We start from the raw sequence: 16811 nt of genomic DNA on the forward strand, positions 1-16811 counted from the left end.
CTATATATAAGTTATATAGGAGATATAAATGGGTCTGACCCAATGCCATGCTGGTTGACACTCATTTTGAACAACAGAACTTTATCTGAAGTTTACTGTGGCCAGTTTTGCTCATTTTGCCTTAACATTTTCAGGAGAGACAAAGCATTTCAGGGAAGGCAACAAAAAATAGGAGGTATGCTGCAAGATCGCCAAGGGCCCAGTAAATCCTGCATCTCTAGGGTATCCAAAATGTATTTTGATTGAACTGGGATATAGTGTGTGCAAGGAATGCAGGAGGAGGTCCTCAGCCTGGGATTATTTATCCTGGAAAGAACAGGTGTTAGAGACAACTGTTTAGTTTCTCCTTTTCACCTTCTCTCAATGTGAGAACAGATAAATTGCAAGGCAGTTATTCTGGAACATATGAGAGAAAATACTTTTCTATCCAGAAAATAATCAACTGCTGATGCACTCATTGCAGGACATCATCAAATCAAATGAGGACATAAAACAGCTGTGCAGCATCATGATCTCTCAGAACAGTGGTAGCTACAGAACCTGTGGAGTTGTGCCTGCCTGTAGGAGGGCTGAATTTGCACGACATTTTCATTTGTGCTGGTATGAGAGATTTTCCTGTCAACTCGGCATAGGTTATCCACCTCTCCAAGAGGTTGTAGTTAAGTCATCAGAAGAAAGAATTCTTCCATCAGCCTAGTACAATTTTGACATTGTTGGCATCACAGAAACTTGGTGGGATAATACACATGATTGGAATGTTTGTATGGAAGGGTACAGCTTGCTCAGGAAGGACAGACAGCGAACAAAGGAAGGAGGTGCTGCCTTATACATTAAAAATGAACACACTTGGAGTGAGGTGGAGATGGACATAGGAGACAGAAGTGTTGAGAGTCTCTGGCTTAGGCTAAAAGGGATTACAAACAAAGGTGATGTCATACTAGGAGTCTACTACAGGCCACCTACCCAGGTGGAAGAAGTGGATGAGGCTTTTTTTAAACAACTAACAAAATCATCCAAAGCCCAAGATTTGGTGGTGATGGGGGACTTCAACTATCCAGATATATGTTGGGAAAATAACACTGCAGGGCACAGACTATCCAATAAGTTCTTGGACTGCATTGGAGACAACTTTTTATTTCAGAAGGTTGAAAAAGCTACCGGGGGAAAGCTGTTCTAGATTTGATCCTAACAAATAGGGAGGAACTGGTTGAGAATTTGAAAATGGAAGGCAGCTTGGGTGAAAGTGATCATGAAATCATAGAGTTGACAATCTTAAGGAAGTGTAGAAGGGAGAACAGCAATACAGAGAAAATGGATTTCAGGAAGGTGGATTTTGGTAAGCTCAGAGAGCTGATAGGTAAGGTCCCATGGGAATTGAAACTGAGGGAAAAAACAACTGAGGAGAGTTGTCAGTTTTTCAAAGGGACATTGTTAAGGGCACAAAAGCAAGCTATTCCGATGTGTCGGAAAGATAGAAAATACGGCAGAAGACCGCTTTGGCTTAACCGGGAGATCTTGCATGATCTAAAAATAAAAAAGGAGTCATATAAAAAATGGAAAGTAGGACAAATTACAAAGGATGAATATAGGCAAACAGCACAGGAATGCAGGGGCAAGATTAGAAAGGCAAAGGCACGGAATGAGCTCAAACTAGCTATGGGAATAAAGGGAAACAAGAAGACTTTTTATAAATACATTAAAAGCAAGAGGAAGACCAAGGCGAGGGTAGGCCCACTGGTCAGTGAGGAGGGAGAAACAGTAACAGGAAACTTGGAAATGGCAGAGATGCTCAATTACTTCTTTGTTTTGGTCTTCACTGAGAAGTCTGTAGGAATGCCTAACATAGTGAATGCTAGTGGGAAGGGGGTAGTTTTAGAAGGTAAAATAACAAAAGAACAAGTTAAAAATCACCTAGAAAAGTTAGATGCCTGTAAGTCACCAGGGCCTGATGAAATGCATCCTAGAATACTCAAGGAGCTGATAGAGGAGGTATCTGAGCCTCTAGCTATCATCTTTGGAAAATCATGGGAGACAGGAGAGATTCCAGAAGACTGGAAAAGGGCAAATATAGTGCCCATCTATAAAAAGGGAAACAAGAACAACCCAGGAAGCTACAGACCAGTTAGTTTAACTGCTGTGCCAGGGAAGATAATGGAGCAAGTAATTAAAGAAATCATCTGTAAACACTTGGAAAGTGGCAAGGTGATAGGGAACAGCCAGCATGGATGTGTAAAGAACAAATCATGTCAAACCAATCCTATAGCTTTCTTTGATAGGATAACAAGTTTTGTGGATAAGGGAGAAACGGTGGACGTGGTATATCTAGACTTTAGTAAGGCGTTTGATACAGTCTCGCATGATATTCTTATCAATAAACTAGGTAAATACAACTTGGGTGGGGCTACGATAAGGTGGGTGCATAACTGGCTGGATAACCGTACTCAGAGATTAGTTATTAATGGTTCACAATCCTGCTGGAAGGGCATAACAAGTGTGGTTCCGCAGGGGTCTGTTTTGGGACCGGCTCTGTTCAATATCTTCTTCAACGATTTAGATATTGGTATAGAAAGTATGCTTATTAAGTTTGCAGATGATACCAAGCTGGGAGGGGTTGCGACTAATCTGCAGGATAGGGTCATAATTCAGAATGACCTGGACAAATTGGAGAAATGGTCTGAGGTAAAGAGGATGAAGTTTAATAGAGACAAATGCAAAGTGCTCCACGTAGGAAGGAACAATCAGTTTCATACATACTGAATGGGAAGCGACTGTCTGGGAAGGCGTATGGCAGAAAGGGATCTAGGGGTTATAGTGGACCACAAGTTGAATATGAGTCAGCAGTGTGATGCTATTGCAAAGAAAGCAAACATGATTCTGGGATGCATTAACAGGTGTGTTGTGAACAAGACATGAGAAGTCATTCTTCCGCTTTACTCTGCACTGGTTAGGCCTCAATTCGAGTATTGTGTTCAGTTCTGGGCACCGTATTTCAAAAAAGATGTGTAGAAATTGGAGAGGGTCCAGAGAAGAGCAACGAGAATGATTAAAGGTCTAGAGAACATGTCTATGAGGGAAGACTGAAGGAACTGGGTTTGTTTAGTTTAGAAAAGAGAAGGTCGAGGGGGGACATGATAGCAGTTTTCAGATATCTAAAAGGGTGTCATAAGGAGGATGGAGAAAACTTGTTCATCTTGGCCTCTGGGGATAGAACAAGAAGCAATGGGCTTAAACTGCAGCAAGGGAGGTTTAGGTTGGACATTAGGAAAAAGTTCCTAACTGTCAGGGTAGTCAAACACTGGAATAAATTGCCCAGGGAGGTTGTGGAATCTCCATCTCTGGAGATATTTAAGAGTAGGTTAGACAAATGTCTATCAGGGATGGTCTAGACAGTATTTGGTCCTGCCATGAGGGCAGGGGACTGGTCTCGATGATCTCTCGAGGTCCCTTCCAGTCCTAGTAGTCTATGATTCTAGTGTTGTCTACGTAGGTCACGTCTTCACAACGCAGAAGATCAGTGCTGCTGCAGTCGATATTCCAGGGTTTGATTTAGTAAGTCTAGTTAAGACTTGCTAAATGGAACTCAGAAAACACTCCCCATTGTTGCCAGTACTCTTGCTCCTCATGAGGAATAAGGGAAGCTGATGGGAGCAAATACTCCCATCAGCCTCCTGCTGTGTGGATGGCATGGAAACTTGATTTAACATTCGTTGACTCCAGCTACATAATTAATGTAGCTGGAATTGTGTATCTTAATTCAACCTTCCGCTGTAGTGTAGACCAAGGCTCAAGGTCTTAGTTTGACTTAATTGCCTCCCTCGGGGGCATGGATTTTTCATATCCTTGTGGGACATAGCTGGGTTGATCTAATATTCTATTGTAGACTGGTTCTAATTTTCATCTAGTTTATTTGTGTGGTAGTTTACTTGGTTATTTTGACACATCCTTTAACTCTTGTAGAATGAGGGTTACAGGGATGCAAAAATAACACACCCAATATTTCAAAATAATGGGTGTGTTTAAAAGACTCGGGGTAGCTATTTTGGGATGCCTCCAGTATCCTGAAATAACCCCACTGTCTAGATGTACCCTTATTTTATTTATTTATTTATTTATTTATTTATTTATTTATTTATTTATTTGACTTTTTTGTGAAATTTCCATTCCCCTCCAGCTGATGTTTTTTTCAAAATCTCATCTTGATGAAATTGATCTAACAATCTTTGAACAAACATACTTGGTTATGTAATTTTTCATATTCTTAGTTCTTAGGTGTAATAAGTTCTAAAGATTTTTGTGCTACAAAATCTTTGGATGTTTCCTGAACTTTCCTTAAGAAAAAGCTTTATAGTATCGCAACTGATCTTTTGTGAGTCCTTCTTTAGCGCCCATTATTTCAACAATAGGACTAGACAGGATAAATCCTAATTTTAATAATTGAGGGATGTGTGAAAGAAGGCTGTAGAAGTCATTCTAGTCACTGTATATGCTTTGCATTCTCTGTGCACTTAATCATACATCTGTCTTGTATTGGCTCTTACCGTTCCATTGCAAAAGCTATTCTTGTGATTGCCTAACATTCTTATATATAGCTGCTATACTTATTTCCAGATGGGAAAAAACGCTTCATTGGCATAAGGATGCTGACAATAACACCCAAGTAAGTATCTTTTAAATATATGTATATATACTGAACTAGTACACATAAAATGTATTATAAATGTTTAGAGGTAGTTCAGAGCAACAATGTTCAGATCTTTATGTAAACTTCCACAAGAGTTTTGGACATGTATAGTATTCGGCAATGAAATTTACATTCTGAGATTTGGAAATTACTCATCTCACAGGTCTCTCACTAGTGACAATACACATTATTGTGTGCTCTGCAGACTTTTCACTTTGCTTTTCCCCGTCATCCCATTTCTGTTAGAATCCAATTCCCTTTTATAACCAAAATGAAAGTCACACTAAGCATTATTTTGATACCAGGGCAGTATTTTTTCCTTTATTCCACATACATGGTAGGATTAAAAATTGTCAACTTCATTTACTTGTCCCTTCTCAAAACCCCCCAAAAGCATTTCTTAGCCATCTGAATTATGCAAAAAAAAACCTGACATAATGAGAATAAAATCTTACAATTCTCTCTCTTCATCATATTTAACACAAAATCAGTAATTGTCTGTAGAGCAAGTGAGCAAACATTACTGTGGCTATACTAAGTCAGACCAATAGTCTGTCTAGCCAAGTATCTTGTCTTCCAGTGGTGGCCAGTGGCAGATGCTTCAGAGGGAATGAACAGAACAGGGTAGTTTTTACTGAGTGGTCCATCCTCTGTCATCTACTTCCAGCTTGTGGCAGTCAGGGGTTTCCACCTTCCCCTGAGGAATGGGATGTGAGGAATGTAAATGGTGTAAACTATGTAAATACTTTGCAACTTGAAGTCTTGAAACCATGATTTGAGGATTTCAGGAACTCTGCCCGAGGGTAGGGCTCTCTTACAGGAATTGGTGGTGAGGTTCTGTGGCCTGCAACATGAAGGAGGTTATCCTAGTTGATCACCGTGGTACCTTCTGACCTTAAAGGCTCTGAGTCTATGACTGCAATTTAGAGCCCCTCATTTGTATGTACAATTTTGTGTTTACATTTTCCAATGTACATTACTTTGCATTTCTCAGCATTTAATTTCATCTGCCACTTTGCTGCTCGGTCACCTAGTTATGTGAGATCTCTTTGTAACTCTTTATATTGTTCTGTTTACACTTAGACAATTCCTCTTTTACACCAGCAGCTCTGTCTCCAGTGCGGCTGAAGGCTCTGTAACTAAACACCCGTTTGCAGCACATGCAGCTAATGTTTTTGACCTATCTGCTTTTATTTTGTTGAGTTATAGTTTTGCTCTCTCCTATCAAATCTTCAGCAGTAATAAATCAGTGACTTTGTTGACTTCCATGGAAACTGACTGACACCAGCTGAGGATTTCTTTTTAAATATCATGACATAGGTAGTCCGTGTGAGCGCTCGGCATTTGCAGTCGCTAACAAAATAGAGCAAGAAGTTGCCATGGCCATTTTTGATAACTATCTTTGTGTGTGTTTTAACTCTATTAACTTCACATGGAAAAATAAAGTGGCTTGTGAAGCAGTGCTGGTTTCCTTTCTGTCTGACAGCACAGCTCACAAACCCTCCGGTTACAATATTGAAGCACAGGCCATGTGTGCAACTGAGGTTGAAAGTCTAGACCAACAGATAGGCTTGAACATAGGCAGGGCATAGAGAGGGCATTCAGGGTTGAATCCCCATCCCCTTTCTGCTTGGTCTGCCAAGAGGGAGAAAGGTGGCTCTGTCCTTCTCCTCCTGTATGTCCCCCCAGCATGCTCAGCCCCTGTCCTTAGCAACTGAGCCTGGGCAGGGAGTGGAATAAATGAGACCAGACACTTTTCACACTGGCTGCTCAGGGTTGCTGCTCTGTGCAGCACAGAGGCTTCCTGAGAGAACTTGGCTGAGGTGGCAGCGGCGGGGGTCTACCTCTGCTTAGGCTGGGCTGCCAGGGACCGGAGCCAAGTGAGCCAGAATCCTCCCTTCCCCCTCAGTCTGTTTAAGGCTAACTTGGCTTCTGTCCCCAGCAGCTAGACTCAGGCTCACTGCCACCTCTCCAGCCAGATTCTCTCAGGTAACTGCTACACAGCCAGCATTAGCTGTGTGAGAAGCAGCTCCGTCCTGCTCCCTTCCTGCACTTGGCTGCATGGGCGGTGGGAGAAGGCCCAGCTGGGGAAGGCAAGCCCCATCCCCATCCCTCCTGCCTGAAACCCGGCTCCTTCTGTAACCTTCCTGCCCTGTAGAGCCAAGCCCGGCCCCCAACTCAAGTTACTGCTTCCAGCCCTCTGGGTGTCCCCCATCTCAGTGGGTGGTGTGGCCCCACCCTTCCCAAGTGGCCAGAGTGCCTGGGGCAGCTTCCTGATCCTTCTTGGCTAGCCAGAGAACTGGGCTGCTGTGCTGTGACCTCTGACCTCCAGGATGGCTGGGGTGCCAGGTGACTTCACCGTGGCTCCTGCTTTCCCAAGTGACTGGAAAGCTAGGCTGCCACGCCCCAGCCTCTGCCTTCATTGGTGGCCAGAAAGCTGGATTGCCATGCTGTGTCCCCTGCCCTCCTGGGTGGCCGGAGTGCTGGGCTGCCAGACCACTGCCCCAGCCTTTCTAGGCAGCCAGCAGAAAGCATTGGTAGTTTTCGGAAGGAATGCTTTCCCTGGCCTACATTACCCCCTGCCCATGCCCAGCTGACAGGGACAGTGGCTGAAAGTACCAGAGTAGAGGCACAGCGGGAGAAGAGGGAGAGGAACACTGTCCTACGCACACACTGCAGGTAGCTCAGTATCGGCAGGCATGAGTCATCTGTGGGCTTGACACAACTGTTTACCCTGAGCCTGGGTTTCAGTCATCCTCAGAAAACAATAGGGGTTATTTTGCAGATGGCTCCTTACTCTACAACAAGCCACATGCAGAGCACTTGAAAGCAGAGCAAAAATTACCAAACAAGATTTTTTAAAAAAAAAACTCAGGAGTTTGGGTCTTGCTATGGACCAGGCACAGGTCTCCTGTTTGATACTGGAGTTACCAAAAGTGTTATATTTTTAACTGAAGATACAATAAGGAATGAAATGCCAAAATAAACAAACTACACAAAATTAGCAAAATTTTGCCTTACCATCCGTGTGAATGTTACTTAGTTTACAAACTTTCTGGGCCATTTTTTTTCTTTCTGTGTTTGTACAGCACCTAGCACCGTAGTGTCCAACATGCTAACCACTAGCCACATGTGACTATTTGGCCAGTTGAATGTGGCTAGTTTGCTACTATAGTGGCTACTGCTTCAGATCTGGCTGAACACCACGGACCTAGCACAATAGGGTCAAAGAGTGGACTCTTAGGTGCTGCTTCTTCTTCTTAAATCCTTGTACTCCGAGTGGAGCATAGGTCATCTTCAAGTCTCCCCCACTTCACTCTGTCTCGAGATAAAACTTCTAGCTGACTCCAGGAGTACCCCAGTTGTTGTCCTTCAGTCTCAGTAGATCTTCTCCACATTGTCCGAGGTCTTCCTCTTTTGTGTTTTCCTTGTGGGTTCCATGTGAGATCTTGACAGACTATGTTGGATGATGAGTTTCTGAGAGTGTGGCCTAGCCATCCCCACTTTCTTCTCTTGATTTGAACATCAAGTGGTTCTTGACCTGCTCTGTTCCAAAGCTCCTCATTTGTGACAAAGCCTTGCCATTTGATATAAAGGATGTAACTCAGGCATCTGTTTATGAATGTCTATAGCTTGTGATTTGAAGACTTTTTAGTGTAGAAATAGAAAAGGCTATATCTGTATGAAATGCTGGACAATAATTATAGCATTTGCAATAGGTGATGCATGATAGCTAATTTAATTCCACTTAAAAATCTGCTGATATACAGATTTTTTCAATACGGCAATTTTAATTCAGGGTGATTTGTAGATACATACTTAGGTTAAGTTAATGTATTTTATTACACTTATTTTATTCAAGAGAAAGGTCAAGAATAATACAGTACTTTTGAGAATTATTTCTCTTTGAAACAATAAAACTGATTCAATATTTTAATCTTCTCTTAGTCTTGTGGAAGAACTAAAACTCAATAATCCTGATTTTCCTGATGTCAGCAGTGGAATTTATGTACATGAAGTTGTTCCAAATTCACCTTCTCAGAGGTAGGTGGATTCCAAAACAAACATCATTTTTCTTCATGTTGAAATACTTATCCAACAGAAACTGGCAAGCAGTGTTGTCATTTATATTTTAGGTCTTTCTTGTTCTCAATTTATATTATTTTTGCTTTCTAAAGGAATTTGGGCCTTTTAGTAAAATAACTGTTAAAATATTTTGATGAATTTCTATTAACATTAAAATGGTTAAAATGTTTATAATATCATTGCGAAGGGCAACATCTTAAAGTATTAACTAGCTTGAATTTTTAAATAAATAAATACACTTGAACAAGTATGTAACCTTATTTGTGTTTGAAAGGCAAAATTAAGTGTGAATAAACAGAACTTTTAATATAAATGAGGATGCTGCTTGCCAATCTTTGTTGAATAAACTTCTTCATGTGTTCCCTATTACTATGACTTAGTAGCTGTTGGCTTGAAATTTCTACAGCCAAGGCTCAGTTTTCAAACTTTGTTTCATACTAATATTGTTAAGTCCCAACACTTCACCTTGGAGGAATGAATGACTGTTGTTTCAGGTTTTCCACATATCTGATTTTAAGACTTTTTTTCTGGGAATTAATAAGAAAATTGGAGAATGAACTAAAAGTCAGATAAATATTTGAAAAGCAAAAAGAAAAAATTACCAGCATTTTGGTCAGTACATTCTGTCCACTTCAGAATTTTTAGAAGTAGAATTTGTTTCTTCTCAGGGCATTCAGTATATATTACAGGGGACAGTCCAGTCCTGGAAGAAGGATGTGTTCCTTATTTCATTCAATTTCACACCATAGGAAAATTAGATTTTTTTTCTCTCTAGCTACACTGTTATAGAAGACATAACTTCACTTAAATGTTTCATTAGAGCTGGGCACAATTTTTCATGTACATTTTTTTCTGTAAAAATTGCAGATTCAGCAACATCAAAACATTTTGCAAACTTGTGTTGATTTTTTGGAACGCTTATTTTGGAGGGAAAAAATCAAATACATGAAAACATCTTATTTTAACTTGATATGATATTTTGTTTAAAAATGTCCTTTATTTTCTTTTTAATGATAATATTTAAAGTTATTAAAATCAGAAAGAAACATTTTGGTTTTGTCAAAATGAAATATTAAATGTGAGCAAAAACTTCTGGTCAATTCACTGATAAATTAAAACTTTTAATTTTTTATCCATTCTGAAATGATTTTCAACTTTTTAAAATTTCCAATGAATAAAAAAAAAGTCCATTATGCACTTAGCTCTGTGCTTTATGTCTGATATTAGAAAACTTCCCAGATTATAGAGTACTAAACTTATTAAGCACCCTGCATGAAATTCACCTATATGGAAAAGCGCAGAATAAAAATAAGTACAGATACCACTACATCATTTAAGTGCTTCATAGACTTTGTACTGGTCCTCTATACAGGGTGGATATACAACTTGAATACACAACTTAATCCTTGCTTTATCTTGCCTATACAGAGGTGGTATCAAAGATGGAGACATCATTGTCAAAGTAAATGGACGTCCTTTGATGACCTCAAGTGACCTGCAAGAGGCTGTGATGAATGAGTCACCTCTACTACTTGAAGTTCGAAGGGGAAATGATGACCTGCTGTTTAATATAGCGCCGGAAGTTGTCATGTAAATCAAACTGAGGAAACACACACCATAACTAAACTCACTTATTCTGAAACATCAGATACCTCTTTTACAGATGCAGTAATTACACTTCCTGTTGACTAATGACAAGGTGGACTAACTTGATTGCCTGAACCATATCCATACACAGTAGCTCAATTTAATTAGGTTACACAATGAAAACAAATGTAATTGTGTTAAAATATATTTTGAGGATAACAATAAACAACCCCACAATTTGGGTAAGTTGGGCACATTATTCATATCTGTGCAATGTCCAGGGCCTCAAGCACCAGTACTTTCAGCCTATCTATTGTCTGCCTGTGCCACATAACAGGCCTTTGACTGACATGCTTTAGTCTAACTTTGGTTGTTGGCTTTAATGCATGGATTCTGTGTCGTGTAGATGGCCTGTGATGTACAGGAGTTCAGACTAGAAATCACAGTCTCTCTGGTCTTAAACTCTATGACTCTTTCTGAGCTGTCATTATAGAAATGGGCTCCAATCCAAATCTCTTTAAATTTAATGGCAAGGCCAGTTTTATAATTTAAAAATCCATAATTCCATCTGCAGGGAGGAAACCCGGCTAAAAATGGGAAATTACCATTGGATGATTATAAGCAGGACTTTGACACAGCAGAATTAAGCTACTTTGACCAAAAGCTCAGCGTTTGTTTGTTTGTTTGGCCTCTTTGAGTGTGAAATTAGCCTTGGCCTTATTTGTTTTCGGAGCTTGTAAATTACATGTGAATGCAGATGAAGAAATTTTGTAAAAATAGTATGAAAGTGGTAATAGGTATAGAGTGTTACACCTAGGTCATGCAATTCTGGAATATTGTAAGTGATTCTTATAGAATTAATGCTTAAATATATAAAAATCGAAACAATGTGCAGAAAAAAAATTTAAAGTGCACAGTATTTTTGCAGGTTTTTTTAAAGTCATAGTACAAATTAGTTTTTCATTATCCTGGTATGCTTTGCTAAAAAATTGATATACTACATATGCTTGTATTGTATATGTTTCTACTGTATGGAAATTGAAGTTTACACAAATAAAATTTTGCTTTTCACCGCTGTTAATAATTATTTTTTGCAATTATTCTCTTATTCTGGAATAGACTCTCCTTAGAGCTTCTTAAAGGCTACAGAAGTCTTTTTTTCATAACTTTGCCACATATTTGTTTGCTGAGATTCTGCCCTTCCTTAGCCTATGTTTAGTAATCCTTTGCGTACATTACAATTCACAAATTATAATGTGATTTACACATTATTTATGCTATGGGGGCAACTAGAGAACACTGCTAAGAAAAATTTTTGCTTCAGCTACACCAAACTAACACGGCTACAATTCTATTACTATGCTAAGAAAAAGGCTTTGTTGTGCTAAATTGCACATATACACTCTGCAAGAGACTGTCTTTGACCTGAAGATATTAAATTCTAAGACAAAGAAAGTGCCATTAACTAGTTTACAGTTAGAGGCACAGAAAGATTATGCAACTTGCCATAGATCAAACAGGGTGTCTACAATGCAATTAAAGATCCTTTGCTGGCTCATTCTAGTTGAGTTGAACTAAGGGACTTAGGCTAAGGGGCTGTTTATTGTGGCATAGACATTGTGACTTTAGGCTGTGCCTTGGGCTGTAGGGCCCTATGTGGTCAGAAAGCTTGGGCTACAGACTAAGCCCAAACATCTACACCACCATTAAACCTTAGCCCAAGACCTGCGAGCCTGAATCAGCTGGCACAAGCCAGCCATGGGTGACAAACTGCAATGTAGAAATACCCACAGTAAGCCTGGGGCAGAGCCAGGAACTGAACCTAGCTCTCCTGGGCCTCAGTACTTATGGTGTGACCCTAACGCAAGCTAGTCAGAAAGTGTAAACTTCATTTCCTGGACTTAGCTTTTGAAACCATCATCCAGGTCGTGTGATTAACAGCCCTGTCATAAAGTGAGTTTGGTATCTACTACTGCCAATAGCTAGTGGTCCATCTAAAACACTGTATTACCATAGTTTCATACCGCCTATTTTAGCTAAGATCTTTGGATTATAAAGTGCTTGGCTGAATCTCCATAAACGTTCAGGCACTTTTCTGTACAACAGTTGGTTGGCTGTGGCTTTCTCCAAGGCAAAAATACAGCAGAAGTATGATTTTGATCTTTAAGAGAAAACTGGCAGCTGCAGCTAGTATAAGTCAAGTTCAGGTCAACAGGATGAAAGCATTCGGTATTCATTAGCTGGACAATCCTGTGATTCCTAGAAAAAGGTCTAAACTTGCCTCATTGCTTACATAAAAGGCCTGCTCCAGGAAAGTAAAATGATAGATTCCCATTAACTTCTGTGTGACTCTCAGCCTGATCCATCATTCACAGGAGTATAGCCACATAAGAAAATAAAATGCCTGCTCCAGAGAGCTTGCATGCGAAGGGCTGTTTTCTGTTCTCAGTGAACTCAATGTGGATTTTCTATTGGCTGCAATGTGAGCAGGCTTGGGCCCAAAATTATACAGATTACAAGGAATAAGGAGGAAAAGGGAAGCAGAGGGTGACAGATTAAATGAAGGTTGGAAGAGCGATGGGGGAAGGAAACACAAAGAAAAAGCACAGCGAGAGCTTCCTTGGGAGACATTGGTTTTCAGGAAAGTGTATCTTATTTTTTCATTTGTTTTATATATTTTGTGGATCAGATCCTTGGCCAATGTACCATAAAGCTGATTTATTCAGCTCCATGGGGATTCCTCTTGCCTGTGGGACTCCTCTGTTGATACATAGCTGCCTTAGGCTACATCTATACTACAAGGTTTTTGTGCAAAAATCCGAGGCGCGTCCAATTCTCAAGCATGTTTTTGCACAAGGAAATGGACAGTAAAATGGCAGAACAGAGGGCTTTTTGTGGTGCAGGTAAACCTCCTTCTATGAGGCATAAGTCCCTTTTGCGCTACAGCTCTTGTGCAAAAAGGCAAGTGTGGACGCTTCACAGGGGTTTCTTGCGCAAAAAGAGCCTATCTGAAAAAGCACAGGCGCTCTGATGGCCAGTCTGTGAATGACAATCAAAGCTTTCTTGCGCAAGCGCATCCATGCAGTGTGGACGCTCTCTTGTGCAAAAGCACATCACAAAAGCAATGCGCTTTGAGGTGTGGATGCACTTTTGCGCAAGAAGTTTTTACACAATAACTCTTCCACAAAAGACCTCTTGCACAAAAACCCTGCAGTGTTGACGTAGCCCCAGTGGCTGCTAATCCATACCATCTCTCTGCCTTCAGTGCAAATATTACTACTTTATTATGTAGGAACAGATTCTGGACTCTGTGTATGAAGCAAGAAAGAGGGTTTATTACATACACAGCACTGGCGGAGTGTCACATCTTTTGTTAAGAGCAACGAACACTGCCAAACAATAGGTTACAACTAATTATATAGGATGCTCAATGGGCAGATCAAGTGATGGGTGGGGGAGGAGATCCCAGACCCCCTGGATAGATGCTAATCGTGAGGCAAAATAAGAGCACTAATATAAAGTTACATAGTGTTTCCTCCCATATCTTACATAATACCTTACATCTAGTAAAACAAGTATTTAAACAAAGCAGACATCAATTATCAATTATGTGTTAGGTGGCAGTATGTCAGCTTCAAGAAGGTGTCTCTTCACTGAGGTGGGTCAGCTGGGGATTAAAGCAGAGACATTAGGAGTACTTGACAATTACACATTTGTTCCTAACACCATTGAATATGTCATGGCCTGTCTCCCTATCCTGGGTCGTTAGCTCTATGTCGACCTTTCTTTGATGGGCTTGGGGGGCGAGGGGTAACCATCATAGAATCATAGAATCATAGAATAATAGGACTGGAAGGGACCTCGAGAGGTCATCGAGTCCAGCCCCCCGCCCTCAAGGCAGGACCAAGCTCCACCTACACCATCCCTGACAGATGTCTATCTAACCTGTTCTTAAATATCTCCAGAGAGGGAGATTCCACCACCTCCCTTGGCAATTTATTCCAATATTTGACCACCCTGACAGTTAGGAATTTTTTCCTAATGTCCAATCTAAACCTCCCCTGCTGCACTTTATGCCCATTACTCCTTGTCCTGTCCTCAGAAACCAAGAGGAACAAATTTTCGCCTTCCTCCTTGTGACACCCTTTTAGATATTTGAAAACCGCTATCATGTCCCCCCTTAATCTTCTTTTTTCCAAACTAAACAAGCCCAGTTCATGAAGCCTGGCTTCATAGGTCATGTTCTCTAGACCTTTAATCATTCTTGTCGCTCTTCTCTGTACCCTTTCCAATTTCTCCACATCTTTCTTGAAATGTGGCGCCCAGAACTGGACACAGTACTCCAGCTGAGGCCTAACTAGTGCAGAGTAGAGCGGCAGAATGACTTCACGAGTTTTGCTTACAACACACCTGTTGATACAACCTAGAATCATATTTGCTTTTTTTGCAACAGCATCACACTGTTGACTCATATTCAACTTGTGGTCCACTATGACCCCTAGATCCCTTTCCGCCATGCTCCTTCCTAGACAGTCGCTTCCCATCTTGTATGTATGGAACTGATTGTTCCTTCCTAAGTGGAGCACTTTGCATTTCTCTTTATTAAACCTCATCCTGTTTACCTCTGACCATTTCTCTAACTTGCTAAGGTCATTTTGAATTATGTCCCTATCCTCCAAAGAAGTCGCAACCCCACCCAGTTTGGTATCATCTGCAAACTTAATAAGAGTACTCTCTATCCCAATATCTACATCATTGATGAAGATATTGAATAGTACGGGTCCCAAAACAGACCCTTGAGGAACTCCACTTGTTATCCCTTTCCAGCAGGATTTAGAACCGTTAACAACAACTCTCTGACTACGGTTATCCAGCCAATTATGCACCCACCTTATCGTGGCCCTATCTAAGTTATATTTGCCTAGTTTATCAATAAGAATATCATGCGAGACCGTATCAAATGCCTTACTAAAGTCTAGGTATATGACATCCACCGCTTCTCCCTTATCCACAAGGCTCGTTATCTTATCAAAGAAAGCTATCAGATTAGTTTGGCATGACTTGTTCTTCACAAACCCATGCTGGCTATTCCCTATCACTTTATTACTTTCCAAGTGTTTGCATACGATTTCCTTAATTACCTGCTCCATTATCTTCCCTGGGACAGACGTTAAACTGACCGGTCTATAATTTCCTGGGTTGTTCTTATTCCCCTTTTTATAGATGGGCACAATATTTGCCCTTTTCCAGTCTTCTGGAATCTCCCCTGTCTGCCATGATTTTTCAAAGATCATAGCTAAAGGCTCAGATACCTCCTCTATCAGCTCCTTGAGTATCCTGGGATGCATTTCATCAGGACCTGGTGACTTGCTGACATCTAACTTTCCTAAGTGATTTTTAACTTGTTCTTTGTGTATCCTATCTTCTAAACTTACCCTCTCTCTGCTTGTATTCACTACGTTAGGCACACCTCCAGACTTCTCGGTGAAGACCGAAACAAAGAAGTCATTGAGCATCTCCGCCATTTCCAAGTTCCCTGTTACTGCTTCTCCCTCCTCACTAAGCAGTGGGCCTACCCTGTCCTTGGTCTTCCTCTTGCTTTTAATGTATTTATAAAAGGTCTTCTTGTTTCCCTTTATGCCTGTAGCTAGTTTGATCTCATTTTGTGCCTTTGCCTTTCTAATCTTGCCCCTGCATTCCCGTGTTGCTTGCCTATATTCATCCTTTGTTAGTTGTCCTAGTTTCCATTTTTTATATGACTCCTTTTTTATTTTGAGATCATGCAAGATCTCCTTGTTAAGCCAAGCTGGTCTTTTGCCATATTTTCTATCTTTCCTACACAGCGGAATTGTTTGCTTTTGGGCCCTTAACAACGTCCCTTTGAAATACTTCCAACTCTCCTCAGTTGTTTTTCCCTTCAGTCTTGCTTCCCATGGGACCTTACCTACAAGTTCTCTGAGCTTATCAAAATCTGCCTTCCTGAAATCCATAACCTCAATTGTGCTGGTCTCCCTTCTACCTTTCCTTAAGATCATGAACTCTATTATTTCGTGATCACTGTCCCCTATACTGTCTTCCACTTTCAAGTTCTCAACTAGTTCCTCCCTATTTGTTAAAACCAAATCCAGAACAGCTTCTCCTCTGGTAGGTTTTTCAACCTTCTGAAACAGAAAGTTGTCTCCAATGCAGTCCAGAAACTTATTGGATAGCCTGTGCCTCGCTGTGTTAGTTTCCCAACATATGTCTGGATAGTTGAAGTCTCCCATCACCACCAAATCTTGGGCTTTGGATAGTTTTGTTAATTGTTTAAAAAAGGCCTCATCCACCTCTTCCACCTGGCTAGGTGGCCTGTAGTAGACTCCTAGCATGATATCACCTTCGTTTTTTACCCCTTTTAGCTTAACCCAGAGACTCTCTACACAGCTATCTCCTACGTTCATCTCCACTTCAGTCCAAG

The 16811-nt window shown here is 40.7% G+C and overlaps 1 protein-coding gene across 2 annotated transcripts in view; it reads left to right on the top strand.

Annotated features, from left to right (window-relative positions):
- The window catches only part of HTRA3 (HtrA serine peptidase 3), a 50805-nt gene extending 39380 nt beyond the window's left edge, over positions 1–11425 (top strand). For both annotated transcript variants that reach the window (XM_075930811.1, XM_025187288.2), the window contains 3 exons: positions 4609–4657; positions 8630–8725; positions 10196–11425. In XM_075930811.1, coding sequence (XP_075786926.1) covers positions 4609–4657; positions 8630–8725; positions 10196–10361 — 311 coding nt within the window. In that variant the 3' untranslated portion in view covers positions 10362–11425. The remainder of the gene's footprint in view (positions 1–4608; positions 4658–8629; positions 8726–10195) is intronic.
- Positions 11426–16811: the final 5386 nt, after the last annotated feature.

Source organism: Pelodiscus sinensis, chromosome 5, assembly GCF_049634645.1.
Source record: "Pelodiscus sinensis isolate JC-2024 chromosome 5, ASM4963464v1, whole genome shotgun sequence".
Classification (NCBI taxonomy): Eukaryota; Metazoa; Chordata; order Testudines; family Trionychidae; genus Pelodiscus; species Pelodiscus sinensis.